General features: G+C 55.4%; 1 protein-coding gene across 1 annotated transcript in view; it reads left to right on the top strand.

Annotated features, from left to right (window-relative positions):
• The window catches only part of LOC103067590 (uncharacterized), a 90,159-nt gene that overhangs the window by 34,120 nt on the left and 34,059 nt on the right, over positions 1 to 21,980 (top strand). Inside the window, 48 exon segments of the mRNA XM_088132203.1 lie at positions 2 to 241; positions 685 to 884; positions 982 to 1,362; positions 2,104 to 2,390; positions 2,720 to 2,991; positions 3,531 to 3,713; positions 4,048 to 4,197; positions 5,001 to 5,260; positions 5,360 to 5,444; positions 5,832 to 5,885; positions 6,020 to 6,264; positions 6,366 to 6,649; positions 6,735 to 7,006; positions 7,378 to 7,976; positions 8,396 to 8,981; positions 9,426 to 9,625; positions 9,723 to 10,103; positions 10,845 to 11,131; positions 11,461 to 11,732; positions 12,297 to 12,437; positions 12,598 to 12,860; positions 13,012 to 13,102; positions 13,196 to 13,231; positions 13,586 to 13,621; positions 13,939 to 13,974; positions 14,307 to 14,447; positions 14,608 to 14,870; positions 15,022 to 15,112; positions 15,206 to 15,241; positions 15,596 to 15,631; positions 15,949 to 15,984; positions 16,363 to 16,398; positions 16,731 to 16,871; positions 17,032 to 17,294; positions 17,446 to 17,536; positions 17,630 to 17,665; positions 18,020 to 18,055; positions 18,434 to 18,469; positions 18,802 to 18,942; positions 19,103 to 19,365; positions 19,517 to 19,607; positions 19,701 to 19,736; positions 20,091 to 20,126; positions 20,444 to 20,479; positions 20,812 to 20,952; positions 21,113 to 21,375; positions 21,527 to 21,617; positions 21,711 to 21,746. Of these exon segments, the coding sequence (XP_087988329.1) occupies positions 2 to 241; positions 685 to 884; positions 982 to 1,362; positions 2,104 to 2,390; positions 2,720 to 2,991; positions 3,531 to 3,713; positions 4,048 to 4,197; positions 5,001 to 5,260; positions 5,360 to 5,444; positions 5,832 to 5,885; positions 6,020 to 6,264; positions 6,366 to 6,649; positions 6,735 to 7,006; positions 7,378 to 7,976; positions 8,396 to 8,981; positions 9,426 to 9,625; positions 9,723 to 10,103; positions 10,845 to 11,131; positions 11,461 to 11,732; positions 12,297 to 12,437; positions 12,598 to 12,860; positions 13,012 to 13,102; positions 13,196 to 13,231; positions 13,586 to 13,621; positions 13,939 to 13,974; positions 14,307 to 14,447; positions 14,608 to 14,870; positions 15,022 to 15,112; positions 15,206 to 15,241; positions 15,596 to 15,631; positions 15,949 to 15,984; positions 16,363 to 16,398; positions 16,731 to 16,871; positions 17,032 to 17,294; positions 17,446 to 17,536; positions 17,630 to 17,665; positions 18,020 to 18,055; positions 18,434 to 18,469; positions 18,802 to 18,942; positions 19,103 to 19,365; positions 19,517 to 19,607; positions 19,701 to 19,736; positions 20,091 to 20,126; positions 20,444 to 20,479; positions 20,812 to 20,952; positions 21,113 to 21,375; positions 21,527 to 21,617; positions 21,711 to 21,746 (8,217 nt within the window).

Here is a 21,980-nt window from a genome sequence, read left to right as displayed (position 1 = left end):
CCCGAGCTGAGAAGTCTCTACGAGACGGAGGCCTATTGCGGACAACTTACGAGTAGCCGGGGGCCGCTGGCAGCCTGCCACTCTGCCATCAACCCCGAAAGGTTCTTCACCAGTTGCGTCTTTGACCTCTGTGCCTTGGATGGGTCCCAGCAGGCCTTGTGTGGTGCTCTGGAGGCTTATGCTGACACCTGCCAAAGAGCTGGCGTGGAGCTTCCCGACTGGAGGAACGCCACGTCCTGCGGTGAGTCCCTGTCTGACAATACTCTAAAAGATGAGAAACCGCCGTAGGCGGGGGGAAATGCCTTCTCAGTCGGTTGCAGTGGTAGCCTAGTTTTCAAGGAAGGAAAGGCGGGTATCACCTGCAATCTGCCTTTGGCTGAAGGACCAGCCCATCTTAAGAAGGGGGGGGGTGATGGCGTGGGAGGTGGGCCATCAGCTCAGTTATCGCCTCAGCCTGCAGGTCATCTATCTGCCAAAGAGGAGAGATGCCGTGGCTCCCTCTGTTGCGATCCGCTTGGCAGGTGTGGTTCCCCGCGCATGTAAAATCCAGGCAGAGTCCCCGTAGTTCCCAGCACCGCCGGCAGCTTCTAGTTCTCAGCAAGCGGACCCGGAAAACGCTCGCGTCAGATGTGGCCTTGGGAAGCGTAGCCTGACCGCCTGGCTGGTTCTTGCTTTGTTTTGTAGACTGGCGTTGCGCTGCTAACAGCCATTACAACGTGTGCACCACTTCCTGTCCCGCCACCTGTTCCAGTCCACTGGCTCCAGGGAGCTGCACCAAGCCTTGCGTGGAGGGCTGTGAATGCGACGAAGGCTTTGTCCTTAGCGAAGCAGGGTGTGTGCCGCGGGAGGACTGCGGCTGCCTCGATGGAGACCAATATTACAAGGTTGGTTCCCAAGCAACGCCTGTGGCTACGACAGCCTGCTGTGAGTTGCCAGAAGGGTGCACGGTTCTCATCTTTCTCTTCGCCCTGTCTCCAACAGAAAGGAGAGACGTTCTGGCTGTCGGATTGTCTCGGCCGATGTCGCTGTGCAGAAAATGGCAGCTTGGTCTGTCACCCGGACAGGTGCAAAGAAGGCCAAGTCTGCAAAGTGCAGAATGGCATCCTGGGCTGCTACGTTCCAGACAAGGCCACCTGTCACATCTACGGAGACCCACACTACGTCACCTTCGACGGCCGGCTCTACCATTTCCAGGGTGGGTGCAATTACACTGCAGTCGAAATCTGCAGCAACTCCTCCCAGCAGTTCTCCGTGACGACTCGGAACGAACATCGCGGGAGCCAGCACTGGACGGCTCTCAACTCGGTGGCCATCTCGCTGCGAAACACCCACTTGGCTCTGAGGAAGAACAGAGAGGTCTACGTGAGTATTACACCCTGAAGGGCTGTGCAAGCGCAAGGGGCCATCCCGGCTGAATCTCTGGGGTTCTGCCTGCACATCCGCCAGCACTCCAGTAAAGTTTGGCTGGAGCAGATACAGTCATTCCTGACACCACGTAGCACTCGGATGCAGAAGGTGAGCATATGAGCCCCAGGTGTCCCCTAAAAGCTAGCCAAGCCCGCAAAGGTGAAGGGAAACCTGGAACTCACCTGCCTGGATTCGCTAATCTTCTAACGCTAATCTAGATCAGTGTTAGAAGGTCATATTCAATGAGTTTATTGTAGCAGCCCACATTTCAGAAGATACCTTACACTCTGATCCACTGAGTTCACGGTCCACGCTGGAAGAACTCTGACACACACGATAAACTGGGAAACAGCTGGAACTGGAATTCTGGACCTCTTTGTGGGGGACAGAGAAAGAGGAAGATACGCAATAGGGGTGAAAAGCAGGCTTGCCCATTACCGCAAACGTGGATGAAGAATCTTATTATCCATGGTGCTAAGCTACTGAAACCAGAACTTTGGTAGCGGGCTAGCCCTGTTTTCCATGTGTTGGATAGGAACAGAGAATAGGAGGCGTAGCACGGTGTGCCTGTCATCTTTCCAGGGGCGTGGGAGAGGTGGTGGCCAGGGAAGGCGTGGTAGACAAGAGGCATTTTTGGCCTGCTCCAGAAATCCAGTGAGATGGGGCTCAGCGTGCTGGCCTTTCTCCTTTCTTCAGGTGAATGGAGTCAAAGTGGATCTTCCTCTGGAGCGACAGCCGGAGTTCCGGGTGGAGGAACAGCCTCCGTATGTGGTTGTTGACAGCCCCCTGGGCTTTCTGGTGAAGTTTGATGGGGATCAAGAGCTGTTTATCCAAGTGGACGAGAGATACAAGGGACAGCTATGTGGGCTGTGCGGCACGTACTCGGGCAACCAGCTGGATGATTTCCAGCGGCCAGACGGGATCCTGGAACAGGATCCCAACAAATTTGGCAACAGCTGGAGAGCAGCAGATGACCAGTGGAGGTAAGTGGCTGTAACCAAGGCGTTTTGAGGGCTTCCGCTACGGCCTCCGTATCTAGCTCTTTGACTTGCATTGTGAAGTCACGATCGGTCGCTTTGCGGTACCGTGTACGCTGACGAGAAAGCCATCCCTGCCTGAGAGCAGGAAGGAAGCCAAACGATGTAGGGTTTCAAGGGCAGCCACTGGACATTACCTGGTTGGTCATTACCTTGTTCAGCACTTGAGCCCACCTAGTGCCACAACAAGAAGGCCGGCGGAGCCTTCTTGGTTAGTTAGGACGTCCATTTCTGCACGCATGATGCTTTACTGTTGGCTGGTTTCCTGCCCCTAGGTGTCTCCCAGAACCCCCAGTTCCACTCCCCTGCGACCCTGCGCAAGAGGCCGTTTTCGAAGATCAGTGCAGAGTGATTCTGTCCACAAACGGGCCTTTAGCAGCCTGCCATTGGAGCGTCCCTCCCCAGCTGTACTTTGAAAGTTGCGTGTATGACCAGTGTGCCACCGGGGGACATCTAGGGCAGTTGTGCAAAAGCCTGGAAGCATATGCCGCCGCATGCGAAGTCAATGGCATAGACCTCGGCGACTGGAGAGAGGATACGGCCTGTGGTGAGCTGACCTGTTCTGGGGACTCGGGTGTCTTCCAGCTATTCTGAAGGTGTCAACAGGGGCAAGCAAATGAGATCCGAGTGAGAGCACCTGTGCCTGGGGTCTCCTCCTCAGCCAGCGTATGGCTCCTCTGGCACACGTGAGTGGTCGGGAGCCTCCTTTCCGTTCCGCCGAGTCCCATTTGGAACAAAGCAGGCCAGAAATTGCTCCTTTGTGGCATCTTCTGACAATTTGCTAGCTATTGACCACGTGCTCCTGGAACATTGTGTGGAGCTGTAAGACAGGAGAGGTCAATCGTGTGGGCAGATTCAGTTTCTTCCCATCTTAATAAGCAGCAGTTGTCCTTCCACCACCGTGCAATGAACTGGGCTAGATGACCACAGAGCAGTGGTTCTGTGCTCCTGACTGTACTTATGGGAAGCAACACAAAGCCTTGGATTTCCTTCCCATTTCCTGTACTGCGGGTCCGTGTTTATCTGTGCGTGTGAGAGAGAGACACACAACTGAGAGGAAATCACACACGACCATTCTCTTTGTAGCATGGATAACTACCACCCCTGGAGATTCCACCCTCAGCCCGACCTCTCCCTCCACAGGCAAGTCTCCACAAAGCCGGAGCAGACCCATTCTCCAGTTCTCTTCTTCCATCTTTCAGGGAATGATGGTCCTCCTGTGGCTTGAGCTTGCCACTGATCCGTGTTGGCTCAAGAGAGGGACGTGTGGGGACTGAGGAGCTTAGCTGTGGTTTGAGAGCCCATGGAGTTCCTCTCCCTTGTGGCCTCATCCCACACCCTCGGAAGTACTTTGTGGAAACGTTGCCGTGCAGCTCCAGGGAGTTCTTGCCAATGAGCGCTGAGCCTTGTGCGGAGGTGCCAAAAGTAGCCACCTCGTTTTGGCAGCGTGAATTTCTCTCAGTGCCGGATGTGGAAACTCTCTGTCTCACCAGCTGCCCCCACTGCCATTGCCCCTCCTTTGGCAGGGCTTCACAATCCATTCAGGATTTCAAGACCTTCCTTCCCAAGACACACAGCGGTCTCTTTTCTGTTGCATTCCTAGATAACGTACGGCCTTGCAACTTCTCCTGCTCCTTTGAGGAGGACTTCTGCTCCTGGACCCAATCGTCCACTGACAGCTTTGACTGGAGACGGCACAAGGGCCCAACCTCCTCGCCGGACACAGGACCCTCGTACGACCACACCACTGCAGGTGAGGCTGGCACAGAGGGGTCTTTCCCAAGTTCCCAGAGGGAGACAATCGTTGTCCTTCTTTCGTAGCATTATACAGCTGGAAGGAGCCAGTTACCCAAGGGTGTCCACCACCTGCTCACTGCGGGAATCCCAACTGTCGCATCCCCAAGAGAGGGTTACTTATTTTATTTATTAAAACTTTTATATGGCTGCCCAGCTCAGACCACGGGACTGTAGGTGGCGTACCAGAAGAAAAGAAGGGGGGGGAAACAAAACAGGACCGTAATCAACAAACACAACAATACTTCTCTGTAACACACACTCAAATAATAACGTGGCAATCAGAACTGTGTTTTCTATCACTCGTCAGCTGAGAACTCTGCTCGTTGTGAGCAAAGGCCAGGGGGACGAGGGTCCTTGAGCCTCTGCTTGGACACATCCACCGGCGTTCTTCCCCCCTTCCCCTTCTCTTGGACTGCAGGCCCGCAACCTTTCCTGTAGAGAGGTTGAAATATGCAGAATTGCATATTCAGCCGTTGCCGCCTCTGCGCTCTCAGGTTGTCCCCCTGCTGCCCTCCCATCTGGTCCACCCTCCCATGAAAGAGTCGTTCTTATGCGATGGAGATGTAGGACCCATTTCCCCAAGCCAAGGGCTTGTGGAGTCCTGCTAGAGAGAGGCTACATTTGCCAGCGCTTACTGAAGGATCGATGGAGTGCTTGGAAGTTCAAGGCATCAGACCAGGAGAGCTGCTCTGTGCCCTTGACTGGGGAGCCCACGTCTCGCAGGAAGCCTGTCGCTTTGACCACTGTCTCTTTCTTTAGGGGGTTATTTCATTTACCTGGATGGCAACGATGCCAACTTTGGGGATGTGGCACACTTGGTCAGCCCCACGTGCATCCTTCAGAGGCCCCTGTGCTTCCGCTTCTGGTATCACATGTATGGCGTAGCCCACGCGATGGCGCTGCGGTTTTATGTCCTCTTGGATGATGCACCACCTTTTCTGGTCTGGTCTGAAACGGGCAACAAGGGCAACCGGTGGCAGACAGCAGAATTCAGCGTGGCTCACACAGGAAGGGTGAAGGTAAGGCTGAGGGCGGCAGTTCTGCCACCAAACGTCTGGCCGATGTCCCAGAATCCTGCCCCTGGCTGAAACAGACTGGAGGTGTTCTTCTCGTCCTAGATACTGCTGGAAGGGATGCGGGGAGAAGACTTCCGCAGCGATGTGGCCGTGGATGACATCTCTGTAGAGGATGGTTATTGCCTATGTAAGACTTCACAGCTTATATCTTTTCTCACAGTTGGCACCTGGCACTGCCCCGAGATGAAGTGAAGAAGGATAGCATCATGGGAACCTTGCTGGGCATTTCCCATGATTTTGTGTTTTTTCCCAGTGTGAAGAAGGAGGGACATATATCCCCGGGGACCCATTTCAACAGCTTAGACCCTACCTCAGTCAGCACGGGGATAGTTTGAGAGGGGTAGGTCGAGTGGTACAGATGTTTCCTTCTTCTCTATGCCCGCTCGGCAAAGGAGTATCTGGATCACAAGCCCAAGGCTGCTTCAAGATTGGACAGGAAGACTTGGTGATGTTTTAATGATCCTTTACATTTCTCACTCTTAGAGCAAAATACAAACGTCATTTCTCTTTTCAGCATGGACATCAACCACCCCTGTACCTACCACCACACCGATTCCTCTCATCCGAGGTGAGTCTCTTTGAGACTGAAGCAGAAACGCGGTTCCTCTCACGAATGGGTGGCCGCAGCTATAGCCTGTACCTATTGCGGTTTCAAAGCAGCTAACGCCGGCGTGCGTCTGACCTCCCCTTGTTTTTTCCCAGAGTCCTGCCTGGTATCGGGTGACCCCCATTACTACACATTTGACAAGCAGACTCACCACTTCATGGGCAACTGCACCTATACCCTCTCTCGCCTATGTGACCGGAACAGCTCTCTGCTCCCCTATTTCAACGTGGAAGCCAGCAACGAGCACAGATGGGGCCACACGCACGTCTCCTACGTTGGGAGCGTGGACGTGGACGTCTTTGGCATCCGGGTCACCCTGGGAAAGGGAGGAACGGCGAAGGTAGGTGGCGCTGGCGGAGGACGCCTTTGCTGTGATGCGAGGGCACGAAATAGCGCCTTTGGGCCCGAGTCCCCAACAGCCATGCCCGAATCTCTTTCTAGGTGGACGGGGAGCCGGTGGTCGTCCCCTCCAGCCCCACAGGGGGTGTGGAGATCTTACCCAGCGGCTTCTACACGGTGGTTTCTACGAATTTTGGGCTGAGGGTCAAGTTTGACGGAGACCACCAAGTGGAAGTGTCCCTCCCCAGCTCGTACGAGGGGGCGGTCTGCGGCATGTGTGGAAACTACAACGGGGACCCTTCTGACGATTTCCTCAACCCCCGTGGGGAACCAGAGCCCGACTCCACCAGCTTGGGCAACAGCTGGCAGGTGGCCAACCTCACCAGGTTTGTAGCTGCTATCCGCGAGCGGCGGCTTCTCCCCGGGATGCAGACGCAGGGTATCGAACCACGGTGTGGCTTTTGTCCCCAGCTGCTCCGCAGGCTCTGCTCCCGTCTGCACGGAGGCCGAGAAAGACATCGCCCGGAGCAACAGTTCCTGCGGACGCCTGACGGATCCAAGCGGACCGTTCCGACACTGCCATCGCATCTTGGACCCGATGGGGCATTTTGCCGGCTGCCTTTATGACCAGTGCGCCTTGCACCTGGATCCAGGCTCCCTCTGCAGGAGCTTGCAGTCCTACGCAGATGCCTGCCAGTCCCTGGGCGTTCCCGTAGAGCCCTGGCGCAACTCAACCTTCTGTCGTAAGTCTCGCGGCAGCGGCGCCCGCAGCCTGCCTTGAGCGCGGGTGAGCATGTGCGCGAACGGAGAAGCCTGGGGATCAGTTGAAAGGGGCGGGCGCTTTCTCCTTCTCTTTGAAGAGAATCACTCCCTTTGAGTGACGCACAGAGAGCGCCACCTTCTCTCTCGGAGACACGCGGTCTGCAACTCCAGCTTATCTCGGAGGGCAACTATCTTAAATCTCTGGCTGGGATGCTGGAGAGCAGGGAATGCGATCTAGGAAGAGACCCTCCCCGGTGAGGGACTCGCATCCCACTCAGTTGAGGGAGGCGGTGCGTCCTTCGGGACCGAGCCTTCGGCGCTGACCTCACGGAGATCTGCTTGCCTCCTGCAGCCATTCGTTGCGCGCTCAACAGCCACTACGAGCCTTGCGCCAACGCCTGCCCGTCCACTTGCGCGAACCCAAGTGCTCCGGCCAGCTGCAATTTGCCGTGCGCGGAAGCCTGCGTCTGCGACCCCGGGTTCTCCCTGTACAATGGCACCTGTGTGCCCAGCCAGCAGTGTGGGTGCTGGCACCAGGGTAAGCATTATCCAGTGGGCTCTGCGTTTTGGACCGACGACACCTGCTCCACCAGATGCAAGTGCCTCAGTCAAGGTGGCCAAGTGACGTGCTCCGGCGATTCCTGCCCAAAAGATCACTACTGCGGAGTCCAAAATGGTGTCCCAGGCTGCTACCCTCGTACGTACGGGGTCTGCCGCGTCCACAACGACCCTCACTACAACACCTTTGACAAAGAGACACACCACTTCATGGGCAGCTGCACCTACACCCTGGTCAAGGTCTGCGCCAACGAGACGGGGCTGCACCACTTTAACGTCGAGGCCAAGAACGAGCATCGCGGGAATCCCTACGTGTCCTACGTTCAGCGGGTCCTGGTGGAGGTTTACGGGCAGCGGATTGAAATTCTCAAAGGAGACAGGGGCCGAGTGCTGGTAAGCAAATGCCCTTTCTGACTTCCTACTTGTGCTTTTCAATAGAAGAGCGCTATCTTCCTTCTCAAGCCTCTGCCAGTCAGGTTTCAATCTGAACGTGCAGGGGAAGCCATTTCAAAACACAGCAGTGATGTTTGAGCCCTGTATTTTCCAAAACCTCGCCAAGGCCTTTCTGGTTGCATATCAGTCTGAACGAGGTTAAGCATGGAAGGAATAGTCATAGCAGCCCCTCCTTCGCTTAGAACCAGGGTGTCATGTTTCTTTTCCCTCTCCTGGAATTGTAGTCAGAGGCAGCACTTCTGTCTAGGGACTTAGTAACGGGGAAGCAAGCCCTTCGCATCCTGGTAGTTCCCAAGGAGGCCTTGAGATGCTTCCTTTCTGAGGAAAGATATTTAGGATTTCTGTCCGACTCCTTCTAGGTGAACAAAGTGCTGACCAGCCTTTCCGTGCGCATGCTGAACGACTCCGTGCAAGTGGGCATCAGCGGACGCTACGTGACCCTAGAAACTAATTTCGGGCTGACGGTCTCTTACGACACGGACCACTCGGTGGAAATCAGGCTCCCCACCACCTTCTTCAACAAGACCTGCGGCATGTGCGGGAACTTCAACGGCCGCAGGCCGGATGACTACATGATGCCCAACGGAGAGCGAGCCCAGAATTCCAATGAGCTGGGACAGAGCTGGCAAGTTCCCAATGCAGAGTACGACCCCCCCAATTGTGGGGTCCATCCGCCAATCCCACCACCACCACCACCTTGTCCCCCCGAGCTGAGAAGTCTCTACGAGACGGAGGCCTATTGCGGACAACTTACGAGTAGCCGGGGGCCGCTGGCAGCCTGCCACTCTGCCATCAACCCCGAAAGGTTCTTCACCAGTTGCGTCTTTGACCTCTGTGCCTTGGATGGGTCCCAGCAGGCCTTGTGTGGTGCTCTGGAGGCTTATGCTGACACCTGCCAAAGAGCTGGCGTGGAGCTTCCCGACTGGAGGAACGCCACGTCCTGCGGTGAGTCCCTGTCTGACAATACTCTAAAAGATGAGAAACCGCCGTAGGCGGGGGGAAATGCCTTCTCAGTCGGTTGCAGTGGTAGCCTAGTTTTCAAGGAAGGAAAGGCGGGTATCACCTGCAATCTGCCTTTGGCTGAAGGACCAGCCCATCTTAAGAAGGGGGGGGGTGATGGCGTGGGAGGTGGGCCATCAGCTCAGTTATCGCCTCAGCCTGCAGGTCATCTATCTGCCAAAGAGGAGAGATGCCGTGGCTCCCTCTGTTGCGATCCGCTTGGCAGGTGTGGTTCCCCGCGCATGTAAAATCCAGGCAGAGTCCCCGTAGTTCCCAGCACCGCCGGCAGCTTCTAGTTCTCAGCAAGCGGACCCGGAAAAACGCTCGCGTCAGATGTGGCCTTGGGAAGCGTAGCCTGACCGCCTGGCTGGTTCTTGCTTTGTTTTGTAGACTGGCGTTGCGCTGCTAACAGCCATTACAACGTGTGCACCACTTCCTGTCCCGCCACCTGTTCCAGTCCACTGGCTCCAGGGAGCTGCACCAAGCCTTGCGTGGAGGGCTGTGAATGCGACGAAGGCTTTGTCCTTAGCGAAGCAGGGTGTGTGCCGCGGGAGGACTGCGGCTGCCTCGATGGAGACCAATATTACAAGGTTGGTTCCCAAGCAACGCCTGTGGCTACGACAGCCTGCTGTGAGTTGCCAGAAGGGTGCACGGTTCTCATCTTTCTCTTCGCCCTGTCTCCAACAGAAAGGAGAGACGTTCTGGCTGTCGGATTGTCTCGGCCGATGTCGCTGTGCAGAAAATGGCAGCTTGGTCTGTCACCCGGACAGGTGCAAAGAAGGCCAAGTCTGCAAAGTGCAGAATGGCATCCTGGGCTGCTACGTTCCAGACAAGGCCACCTGTCACATCTACGGAGACCCACACTACGTCACCTTCGACGGCCGGCTCTACCATTTCCAGGGTGGGTGCAATTACACTGCAGTCGAAATCTGCAGCAACTCCTCCCAGCAGTTCTCCGTGACGACTCGGAACGAACATCGCGGGAGCCAGCACTGGACGGCTCTCAACTCGGTGGCCATCTCGCTGCGAAACACCCACTTGGCTCTGAGGAAGAACAGAGAGGTCTACGTGAGTATTACACCCTGAAGGGCTGTGCAAGCGCAAGGGGCCATCCCGGCTGAATCTCTGGGGTTCTGCCTGCACATCCGCCAGCACTCCAGTAAAGTTTGGCTGGAGCAGATACAGTCATTCCTGACACCACGTAGCACTCGGATGCAGAAGGTGAGCATATGAGCCCCAGGTGTCCCCTAAAAGCTAGCCAAGCCCGCAAAGGTGAAGGGAAACCTGGAACTCACCTGCCTGGATTCGCTAATCTTCTAACGCTAATCTAGATCAGTGTTAGAAGGTCATATTCAATGAGTTTATTGTAGCAGCCCACATTTCAGAAGATACCTTACACTCTGATCCACTGAGTTCACGGTCCACGCTGGAAGAACTCTGACACACACGATAAACTGGGAAACAGCTGGAACTGGAATTCTGGACCTCTTTGTGGGGGACAGAGAAAGAGGAAGATACGCAATAGGGGTGAAAAGCAGGCTTGCCCATTACCGCAAACGTGGATGAAGAATCTTATTATCCATGGTGCTAAGCTACTGAAACCAGAACTTTGGTAGCGGGCTAGCCCTGTTTTCCATGTGTTGGATAGGAACAGAGAATAGGAGGCGTAGCACGGTGTGCCTGTCATCTTTCCAGGGGCGTGGGAGAGGTGGTGGCCAGGGAAGGCGTGGTAGACAAGAGGCATTTTTGGCCTGCTCCAGAAATCCAGTGAGATGGGGCTCAGCGTGCTGGCCTTTCTCCTTTCTTCAGGTGAATGGAGTCAAAGTGGATCTTCCTCTGGAGCGACAGCCGGAGTTCCGGGTGGAGGAACAGCCTCCGTATGTGGTTGTTGACAGCCCCCTGGGCTTTCTGGTGAAGTTTGATGGGGATCAAGAGCTGTTTATCCAAGTGGACGAGAGATACAAGGGACAGCTATGTGGGCTGTGCGGCACGTACTCGGGCAACCAGCTGGATGATTTCCAGCGGCCAGACGGGATCCTGGAACAGGATCCCAACAAATTTGGCAACAGCTGGAGAGCGGCAGATGACCAGTGGAGGTAAGTGGCTGTAACCAAGGCGTTTTGAGGGCTTCCGCTACGGCCTCCGTATCTAGCTCTTTGACTTGCATTGTGAAGTCACGATCGGTCGCTTTGCGGTACCGTGTACGCTGACGAGAAAGCCATCCCTGCCTGAGAGCAGGAAGGAAGCCAAACGATGTAGGGTTTCAAGGGCAGCCACTGGACATTACCTGGTTGGTCATTACCTTGTTCAGCACTTGAGCCCACCTAGTGCCACAACAAGAAGGCCGGCGGAGCCTTCTTGGTTAGTTAGGACGTCCATTTCTGCACGCATGATGCTTTACTGTTGGCTGGTTTCCTGCCCCTAGGTGTCTCCCAGAACCCCCAGTTCCACTCCCCTGCGACCCTGCGCAAGAGGCCGTTTTCGAAGATCAGTGCAGAGTGATTCTGTCCACAAACGGGCCTTTAGCGGCCTGCCATTGGAGCGTCCCTCCCCAGCTGTACTTTGAAAGCTGCGTGTATGACCAGTGTGCCACCGGGGGACATCTAGGGCAGTTGTGCAAAAGCCTGGAAGCATATGCCGCCGCATGCGAAGTCAACGGCGTAGACCTCGGCGACTGGAGAAAGGATACGGCCTGTGGTGAGCTGACCTGTTCTGGGGACTCGGGTGTCTTCCAGCTATTCTGAAGGTGTCAACGGGGGCAAGCAAATGAGATCCGAGCAGTTAAAGAAGTAGGATACTGGAAAGACATCCCACACCCTCGGAAGTACTTTGTGGAAACGTTGCCGTACAGTTCCACAGAGTTCCTGCCAATGAGCGCTAAGCCTTGTGCGGAGCTGCCAAAAGTAGCTACCTCGTTTTGGCAGAGTGAATTCTCTAGGTGCCGGATGTGGAAACTCTCTGTCTCACCAGCTGCCCCCACTGCCATTGCCCCTACTTTGGCAGGGCTTCACAATCCATTCATGTTCTGAGGTTCTTGGGTGGCGAAGGTGTTCTTCACCCTAAGTTTCTCCCTTGCTAAGAACATGCACTCTCCTGCTGCTAAGGGGATGAATGACAGGGGAAGGGTTAATCATAAGGTATAGCATCATAAGGTGGCCATCGTTCTTATGTAAACGTTGATCATAAGGTGTAGCATTGTGGCCGAAAGGACAGAAGGGCCACGTTTGTCTTGACCCAAACCATCCGGGGATGTCTTTCCAGAATCCTGCTTCTTTAACTGCTCCTTTGACCGAGACTTTTGTGAATGGCGTCAGCCTGTGACAGATGACTTTGATTGGAGTCGTGCCCCACGTTGCTCCTTGGAGGGTACGCCAGGTGCCGAGCCTATGTGCAATTCATCAGGTAGGTTTCTGGCCAAGGGTGACAGGGCTGGGGTCTGCTGGCCTTTGAGTCGATAGCCCACGCCCTTCTGCACTCTCAGCGAGAAGAAGCAAAAACATTCCCACCGTGGTGGGCCAGCCTCTGGCCGCCCTGATTTCCCACCTGCTCCCTTCCTTTCCAGGGGACTACTACATCTTTGCCGACAGCCAGTTCACCGGTGTGGGAGAGCTGGGTCAACTGATGAGCCCACAGTGCAGCCTCCGAACTCCCTCCTGTTTCCGCTTTTGGTACCGCATGACGGGAGTAACCGAGGATGATGCCCTGAAGGTCTACCTGGTGCTGGAAGGAGAGCCCAAGCCCCTGTTGGTGTGGCTAGTGTCGGGGAGCAAAGGAGAGCAGTGGCTTCAAGCGGAGGTGGATCTCCACCTCTCTGGCAGGTTCCAGGTAAAGGGAACGGAAAGATGCGGGGAGGAGGACGGGGCCACCTGGGGCTTCAGTTCCTCCGGAGGTGAGAAACAGCCCGATGTAGCCAGCGGCCTGACATTCGGAGAGCGAGAGCGTTCCCTGAATTCACCGGGGATCTCCTTTTCTGCAGATCATTCTGGAGGCTGTGACCGGTGCAGACAACCGAACAAGGATGAACCTGGGGGTGGACGAGGTGTCCCTTTCCACGGGTTGCTGCCTTGGTAAGTCGATGCGCTCTGCCTTTGCTAAGAGTTCTCTTTCGATGAATGACAAGGGGGGTTGAAGATGATTCGGCTCCTTTCCTTTTCGACCAGGACCCATCCCGACAACTGGTGAGCCGACGGTGACAGGTAATGCTCTTCACCACATCCATCCCAATTGTCACGTGAGCACATTTCCAGCCGGAATAGACGGGACAGGAACCCACGTGTGCTTTCCTGCCTGGTGTCTGCCCCTTTGGCTGTCCTTTGGAATGGCACATGCCACTTACCCTGAAGGTCATGTGATCACTTGGAGAAGACAATGTCCCCAAGAGACCACCCTATTTTCCAGGGATGGGCAAAATAGGTGGAGGTTAGGGGTGGATAAGCTGTTCCTCAACCCCAGTTGCTCCCTTGCTACGAACACACACTCTCCCTTTGCTAAGGGGATCAATGACAACGGGAGGGCTGGTCATAACCCGGCCTCTTTCCTTTGTCCACCAGAACCAACACCTACTCCCGTGGAGCCGACCAGCCCAGGTAATGCTGGCCCTCAAATTTATCGTGACTACGATGTTTGAAGAATAGCCATGGCCTCAATCCAGCTGCATGTTTCCAGCAGGAAAAGGCGGGGCTGGACCCCACATGTGCTTTCCTGTCTGGCGTCTACCCCAAGGCTAAGGGGGCTGACGGCCATAGGGGTAGACACCAGCACCCTCCCTCTGCTATGGGGATGAATGACACTGGAAGGGTTGATCATAAGGTGGCATTCCTTCTTATCAGAGGGTTGGTCATAAGGTGTAGCATTGATAATAGGAGGGCTGGTCATAACCCGGCCTCTTTCCTTTGTCCACCAGAACCAACACCTACTCCCGTGGAGCCGACCAGCCCAGGTAATGCTGGCCCTCAAATTTATCGTGACTACGATGTTTGAAGGATAGCTATGGCCTCAATCCAGCTGCATGTTTCCAGCAGGAAAAGGCGGGGCTGGGCCCCACATGTGCTTTCCTGTCTGGTGTCTACCCCAAGGCTAAGGGGGCTGACGGCCATAGGGGTAGACACCAGCACCCTCCCTCTGCTATGGGGATGAATGACAGGGGAAGGGTTGATCATAAGGTGGCCATCGTTCTTATGGAAAGGTTGATCATAAGGTGTAGCATTGTGGCCGAAAGGGCAGAAGGGCCACGTTTGTCTTGACCCAAACCATCCGGGGATGTCTTTCCAGAATCCTGCTTCTTTAACTGCTCCTTTGACCGAGACTTTTGTGAATGGCATCAGCCTGTGACAGATGACTTTGACTGGAGTCGTGCCCCACGTTGCTCCTTGGAGGGTACGCCAGGTGCCGAGCCTATGTGCAATTCATCAGGTAGGTTTCTGGCCAAGGGTGACAGGGCTGGGGTCTGCTGGCCTTTGAGTCGATAGCCCACGCCCTTCTGCACTCTCAGCGAGAAGAAGCAAAAACATTCCCACCGTGGTGGGCCAGCCTCTGGCCGCCCTGATTTCCCACCTGCTCCCTTCCTTTCCAGGGGACTACTACATCTTTGCCGACAGCCAGTTCACCGGTGTGGGAGAGCTGGGTCAACTGATGAGCCCACAGTGCAGCCTCCGAACTCCCTCCTGTTTCCGCTTTTGGTACCGCATGACGGGAGTAACCGAGGATGATGCCCTGAAGGTCTACCTGGTGCTGGAAGGAGAGCCCAAGCCCCTGTTGGTGTGGCTAGTGTCGGGGAGCAAAGGAGAGCAGTGGCTTCAAGCGGAGGTGGATCTCCACCTCTCTGGCAGGTTCCAGGTAAAGGGAACGGAAAGATGCGGGGAGGAGGACGGGGCCACCTGGGGCTTCAGTTCCTCCGGAGGTGAGAAACAGCCCGATGTAGCCAGCGGCCTGACATTCGGAGAGCGAGAGCGTTCCCTGAATTCACCGGGGATCTCCTTTTCTGCAGATCATTCTGGAGGCTGTGACCGGTGCAGACAACCGAACAAGGATGAACCTGGGGGTGGACGAGGTGTCCCTTTCCGCGGGTTGCTGCCTTGGTAAGTCGATGCGCTCTGCCTTTGCTAAGAGTTCTCTTTCGATGAATGACAAGGGGGGTTGAAGATGATTCGGCTCCTTTCCTTTTCGACCAGGACCCATCCCGACAACTGGTGAGCCGACGGTGACAGGTAATGCTCTTCACCACATCCATCCCAATTGTCACGTGTGCACATTTCCAGCCGGAATAGACGGGACAGGAACCCACGTGTGCTTTCCTGCCTGGTGTCTGCCCCTTTGGCTGTCCTTTGGAATGGCACATGCCACTTACCCTGAAGGTCATGTGATCACTTGGAGAAGACAATGTCCGCAAGAGACCACCCTATTTTCCAGGGATGGGCAAAATAGGTGGAGGTTAGGGGTGGATAAGCTGTTCTTCAACCCCAGTTGCTCCCTTGCTACGAACACACACTCTCCCTTTGCTAAGGGGATCAATGACAACGGGAGGGCTGGTCATAACGCGGCCTCTTTCCTTTGTCCACCAGAACCAACACCTACTCCCGTGGAGCCGACCAGCCCAGGTAATGCTGGCCCTCAAATTTATCGTGACTACGATGTTTGAAGGATAGCCATGGCCCCAATCCAGCTGCATGTTTCCAGCAGGAAAAGGCGGGGCTGGACCCCACATGTGCTTTCCTGTCTGGTGTCTACCCCAAGGCTAAGGGGGCTGACGGCCATAGGGGTAGACACCAGCACTCTCCCTCTGCTACGGGGATGAATGACACTGGAAGGGTTGATCATAAGGTGGCATTCCTTCTTATCAGAGGGTTGGTCATAAGGTGTAGCATTGATAATAGGAGGGCTGGTCATAACCCGGCCTCTTTCCTTTGTCCACCAGAACCAACACCTACTCCTGTGGAGCCGACCAGCCCAGGTAATGCTGGCCCTCAAATTTATCGTGACTACGATGTTTGAAGGATAGCTATGGCCTCAATCCCGCTGCATGTTTCCAGCAGGAAAAGGCGGGGCTGGGCCCCACATGTGCTTTCCTCTCTGGTGTCTACCCCAAGGCTAAGGGGGCTGACGGCCATAGGGGTAGACACCAGCACTCTCCCTCTGCTACGGGGATGAATGACACTGGAAGGGTTGATCATAAGGTGGCCATCGTTCTTATGGAAAAGTTGATCATAAGGTGTAGCATTGTGGCCGAAAGGACAGAAGGGCCACGTTTGTCTTGACCCAAATCCTGCTACGGGGATCAATGACCACTGGAGGGTTGGTCATAACCTGGCCTTGTTCCTTTGTCCACCAGAACCAACACCTACTCCCATGGAGCCGACCAGCCCAGGTAATGCTGGCCCTCAAATTTATCGTGACTACGATGTTTGAAGGATAGCCATGGCCTCAATCCAGCTGCATGTTTCCAGCAGGAAAAGGCGGGGCTGGACCCCACATGTGCTTTCCTGTCTGGTGTCTACCCCAAGGCTAAGGGGGCTGACGGCCATAGGGGTAGACACCAGCACCCTCCCTCTGCTATGGGGATGAATGACAGGGGAAGGGTTGATCATAAGGTGGCCATCGTTCTTATGGAAAGGTTGATCATAAGGTTTAGCATTGTGGCCGAAAGGGCAGAAGGGCCACGTTTGTCTTGACCCAAACCATCCGGGGATGTCTTTCCAGAATCCTGCTTCTTTAACTGCTCCTTTGACCGAGACTTTTGTGAATGGCATCAGCCTGTGACAGATGACTTTGACTGGAGTCGTGCCCCACGTTGCTCCTTGGAGGGTACGCCAGGTGCCGAGCCTATGTGCAATTCATCAGGTAGGTTTCTGGCCAAGGGTGACAGGGCTGGGGTCTGCTGGCCTTTGAGTCGATAGCCCACGCCCTTCTGCACTCTCAGCGAGAAGAAGCAAAAACATTCCCACCGTGGTGGGCCAGCCTCTGGCCGCCCTGATTTCCCACCTGCTCCCTTCCTTTCCAGGGGACTACTACATCTTTGCCGACAGCCAGTTCACCGGTGTGGGAGAGCTGGGTCAACTGATGAGCCCACAGTGCAGCCTCCGAACTCCCTCCTGTTTCCGCTTTTGGTACCGCATGACGGGAGTAACCGAGGATGATGCCCTGAAGGTCTACCTGGTGCTGGAAGGAGAGCCCAAGCCCCTGTTGGTGTGGCTAGTGTCGGGGAGCAAAGGAGAGCAGTGGCTTCAAGCGGAGGTGGATCTCCACCTCTCTGGCAGGTTCCAGGTAAAGGGAACGGAAAGATGCGGGGAGGAGGACGGGGCCACCTGGGGCTTCAGTTCCTCCGGAGGTGAGAAACAGCCCGATGTAGCCAGCGGCCTGACATTCGGAGAGCGAGAGCGTTCCCTGAATTCACCGGGGATCTCCTTTTCTGCAGATCATTCTGGAGGCTGTGACCGGTGCAGACAACCGAACAAGGATGAACCTGGGGGTGGACGAGGTGTCCCTTTCCGCGGGTTGCTGCCTTGGTAAGTCGATGCGCTCTGCCTTTGCTAAGAGTTCTCTTTCGATGAATGACAAGGGGGGTTGAAGATGATTCGGCTCCTTTCCTTTTCGACCAGGACCCATCCCGACAACTGGTGAGCCGACGGTGACAGGTAATGCTCTTCACCACATCCATCCCAATTGTCACGTGTGCACATTTCCAGCCGGAATAGACGGGACAGGAACCCACGTGTGCTTTCCTGCCTGGTGTCTGCCCCTTTGGCTGTCCTTTGGAATGGCACATGCCACTTACCCTGAAGGTCATGTGGTCACTTGGAGAAGACAATGTCCCCAAGAGACCACCCTATTTTCCAGGGATGGGCAAAATAGGTGGAGGTTAGGGGTGGATAAGCTGTTCCTCAACCCCAGTTGCTCCCTTGCTACGAACACACACTCTCCCTTTGCTAAGGGGATCAATGAAAACGGGAGGGCTGGTCATAACGCGGCCTCTTTCCTTTGTCCACCAGAACCAACACCTACTCCCGTGGAGCCGACCAGCCCAGGTAATGCTGGCCCTCAAATTTATCGTGACTACGATGTTTGAAGGATAGCCATGGCCCCAATCCAGCTGCATGTTTCCAGCAGGAAAAGGCGGGGCTGGACCCCACATGTGCTTTCCTGTCTGGTGTCTACCCCAAGGCTAAGGGGGCTGACGGCCATAGGGGTAGACACCAGCACTCTCCCTCTGCTACGGGGATGAATGACACTGGAAGGGTTGATCATAAGGTGGCCATCGTTCTTATGGAAAAGTTGATCATAAGGTGTAGCATTGTGGCCGAAAGGACAGAAGGGCCACGTTTGTCTTGACCCAAATCCTGCTACGGGGATCAATGACCACTGGAGGGTTGGTCATAACCTGGCCTTGTTCCTTTGTCCACCAGAACCAACACCTACTCCCATGGAGCCGACCAGCCCAGGTAATGCTGGCCCTCAAATTTATCGTGACTACGATGTTTGAAGAATAGCCATGGCCTCAATCCAGCTGCATGTTTCCAGCAGGAAAAGGCGGGGCTGGGCCCCACATGTGCTTTCCTGTCTGGTGTCTACCCCAAGGCTAAGGGGGCTGACGGCCATAGGGGTAGACACCAGCACCCTCCCTCTGCTATGGGGATGAATGACAGGGGAAGGGTTGATCATAAGGTGGCCATCGTTCTTATGGAAAGGTTGATCATAAGGTGTAGCATTGTGGCCGAAAGGGCAGAAGGGCCACGTTTGTCTTGACCCAAACCATCCGGGGATGTCTTTCCAGAATCCTGCTTCTTTAACTGCTCCTTTGACCGAGACTTTTGTGAATGGCATCAGCCTGTGACAGATGACTTTGACTGGAGTCGTGCCCCACGTTGCTCCTTGGAGGGTACGCCAGGTGCCGAGCCTATGTGCAATTCATCAGGTAGGTTTCTGGCCAAGGGTGACAGGGCTGGGGTCTGCTGGCCTTTGAGTCGATAGCCCACGCCCTTCTGCACTCTCAGCGAGAAGAAGCAAAAACATTCCCACCGTGGTGGGCCAGCCTCTGGCCGCCCTGATTTCCCACCTGCTCCCTTCCTTTCCAGGGGACTACTACATCTTTGCCGACAGCCAGTTCACCGGTGTGGGAGAGCTGGGTCAACTGATGAGCCCACAGTGCAGCCTCCGAACTCCCTCCTGTTTCCGCTTTTGGTACCGCATGACGGGAGTAACCGAGGATGATGCCCTGAAGGTCTACCTGGTGCTGGAAGGAGAGCCCAAGCCCCTGTTGGTGTGGCTAGTGTCGGGGAGCAAAGGAGAGCAGTGGCTTCAAGCGGAGGTGGATCTCCACCTCTCTGGCAGGTTCCAGGTAAAGGGAACGGAAAGATGCGGGGAGGAGGACGGGGCCACCTGGGGCTTCAGTTCCTCCGGAGGTGAGAAACAGCCCGATGTAGCCAGCGGCCTGACATTCGGAGAGCGAGAGCGTTCCCTGAATTCACCGGGGATCTCCTTTTCTGCAGATCATTCTGGAGGCTGTGACCGGTGCAGAAAACCAAACAAGGATGAACCTGGGGGTGGACGAGGTGTCCCTTTCCGCGGGTTGCTGCCTTGGTAAGTCGATGCGCTCTGCCTTTGCTAAGAGTTCTCTTTCGATGAATGACAAGGGGGGTTGAAGATGATTCGGCTCCTTTCCTTTTCGACCAGGACCCATCCCGACAACTGGTGAGCCGACGGTGACAGGTAATGCTCTTCACCACATCCATCCCAATTGTCACGTGAGCACATTTCCAGCCGGAATAGACGGGACAGGAACCCACGTGTGCTTTCCTGCCTGGTGTCTGCCCCTTTGGCTGTCCTTTGGAATGGCACATGCCACTTACCCTGAAGGTCATGTGGTCACTTGGAGAAGACAATGTCCCCAGGAGACCACCCTATTTTCCAGGGATGGGCAAAATAGGTGGAGGTTAGGGGTGGATAAGTTGTTCCTCAACCCCAGTTGCTCCCTTGCTACGAACACACACTCTCCCTTTGCTAAGGGGATCAGTGACAACGGGAGGGATGGTCATAACCCGGCCTCTTTCCTTTGTCCACCAGAACCAACACCTACTCCTGTGGAGCCGACCAGCCCAGGTAATGCTGGCCCTCAAATTTATCGTGACTACGATGTTTGAAGGATAGCCATGGCCTCAATCCAGCTGCATGTTTCCAGCAGGAAAAGGCGGGGCTGGACCCCACATGTGCTTTCCTGTCTGGCGTCTACCCCAAGGCTAAGGGGGCTGACGGCCATAGGGGTAGACACCAGCACCCTCCCTCTGCTATGGGGATGAATGACACTGGAAGGGTTGATCATAAGGTGGCATTCCTTCTTATCAGAGGGTTGGTCATAAGGTGTAGCATTGATAATAGGAGGGCTGGTCATAACCCGGCCTCTTTCCTTTGTCCACCAGAACCAACACCTACTCCCGTGGAGCCGACCAGCCCAGGTAATGCTGGCCCTCAAATTTATCGTGACTACGATGTTTGAAGGATAGCTATGGCCTCAATCCAGCTGCATGTTTCCAGCAGGAAAAGGCGGGGCTGGGCCCCACATGTGCTTTCCTGTCTGGTGTCTACCCCAAGGCTAAGGGGGCTGACGGCCATAGGGGTAGACACCAGCACCCTCCCTCTGCTATGGGGATGAATGACAGGGGAAGGGTTGATCATAAGGTGGCCATCGTTCTTATGGAAAGGTTGATCATAAGGTGTAGCATTGTGGCCGAAAGGGCAGAAGGGCCACGTTTGTCTTGACCCAAACCATCCGGGGATGTCTTTCCAGAATCCTGCTTCTTTAACTGCTCCTTTGACCGAGACTTTTGTGAATGGCATCAGCCTGTGACAGATGACTTTGACTGGAGTCGTGCCCCACGTTGCTCCTTGGAGGGTACGCCAGGTGCCGAGCCTATGTGCAATTCATCAGGTAGGTTTCTGGCCAAGGGTGACAGGGCTGGGGTCTGCTGGCCTTTGAGTCGATAGCCCACGCCCTTCTGCACTCTCAGCGAGAAGAAGCAAAAACATTCCCACCGTGGTGGGCCAGCCTCTGGCCGCCCTGATTTCCCACCTGCTCCCTTCCTTTCCAGGGGACTACTACATCTTTGCCGACAGCCAGTTCACCGGTGTGGGAGAGCTGGGTCAACTGATGAGCCCACAGTGCAGCCTCCGAACTCCCTCCTGTTTCCGCTTTTGGTACCGCATGACGGGAGTAACCGAGGATGATGCCCTGAAGGTCTACCTGGTGCTGGAAGGAGAGCCCAAGCCTCTGTTGGTGTGGCTAGTGTCGGGGAGCAAAGGAGAGCAGTGGCTTCAAGCGGAGGTGGATCTCCACCTCTCTGGCAGGTTCCAGGTAAAGGGAACGGAAAGATGCGGGGAGGAGGACGGGGCCACCTGGGGCTTCAGTTCCTCCGGAGGTGAGAAACAGCCCGATGTAGCCAGCGGCCTGACATTCGGAGAGCGAGAGCGTTCCCTGAATTCACCGGGGATCTCCTTTTCTGCAGATCATTCTGGAGGCTGTGACCGGTGCAGAAAACCAAACAAGGATGAACCTGGGGGTGGACGAGGTGTCCCTTTCCGCGGGTTGCTGCCTTGGTAAGTCGATGCGCTCTGCCTTTGCTAAGAGTTCTCTTTCGATGAATGACAAGGGGGGTTGAAGATGATTCGGCTCCTTTCCTTTTCGACCAGGACCCATCCCGACAACTGGTGAGCCGACGGTGACAGGTAATGCTCTTCACCACATCCATCCCAATTGTCACGTGAGCACATTTCCAGCCGGAATAGACGGGACAGGAACCCACGTGTGCTTTCCTGCCTGGTGTCTGCCCCTTTGGCTGTCCTTTGGAATGGCACATGCCACTTACCCTGAAGGTCATGTGGTCACTTGGAGAAGACAATGTCCCCAGGAGACCACCCTATTTTCCAGGGATGGGCAAAATAGGTGGAGGTTAGGGGTGG

Source organism: Python bivittatus, unplaced genomic scaffold (genome assembly GCF_059951505.1).
Source record: "Python bivittatus isolate LINGU-HERP-01145 unplaced genomic scaffold, Pbiv_v1 ctg000980_np1212, whole genome shotgun sequence".
Taxonomy (NCBI): Eukaryota; Metazoa; Chordata; class Lepidosauria; order Squamata; family Pythonidae; genus Python; species Python bivittatus.
The sequence above is the reverse complement of the archived record's forward strand: the minus strand, read 5'-3'. Positions and strand labels throughout refer to the sequence as shown.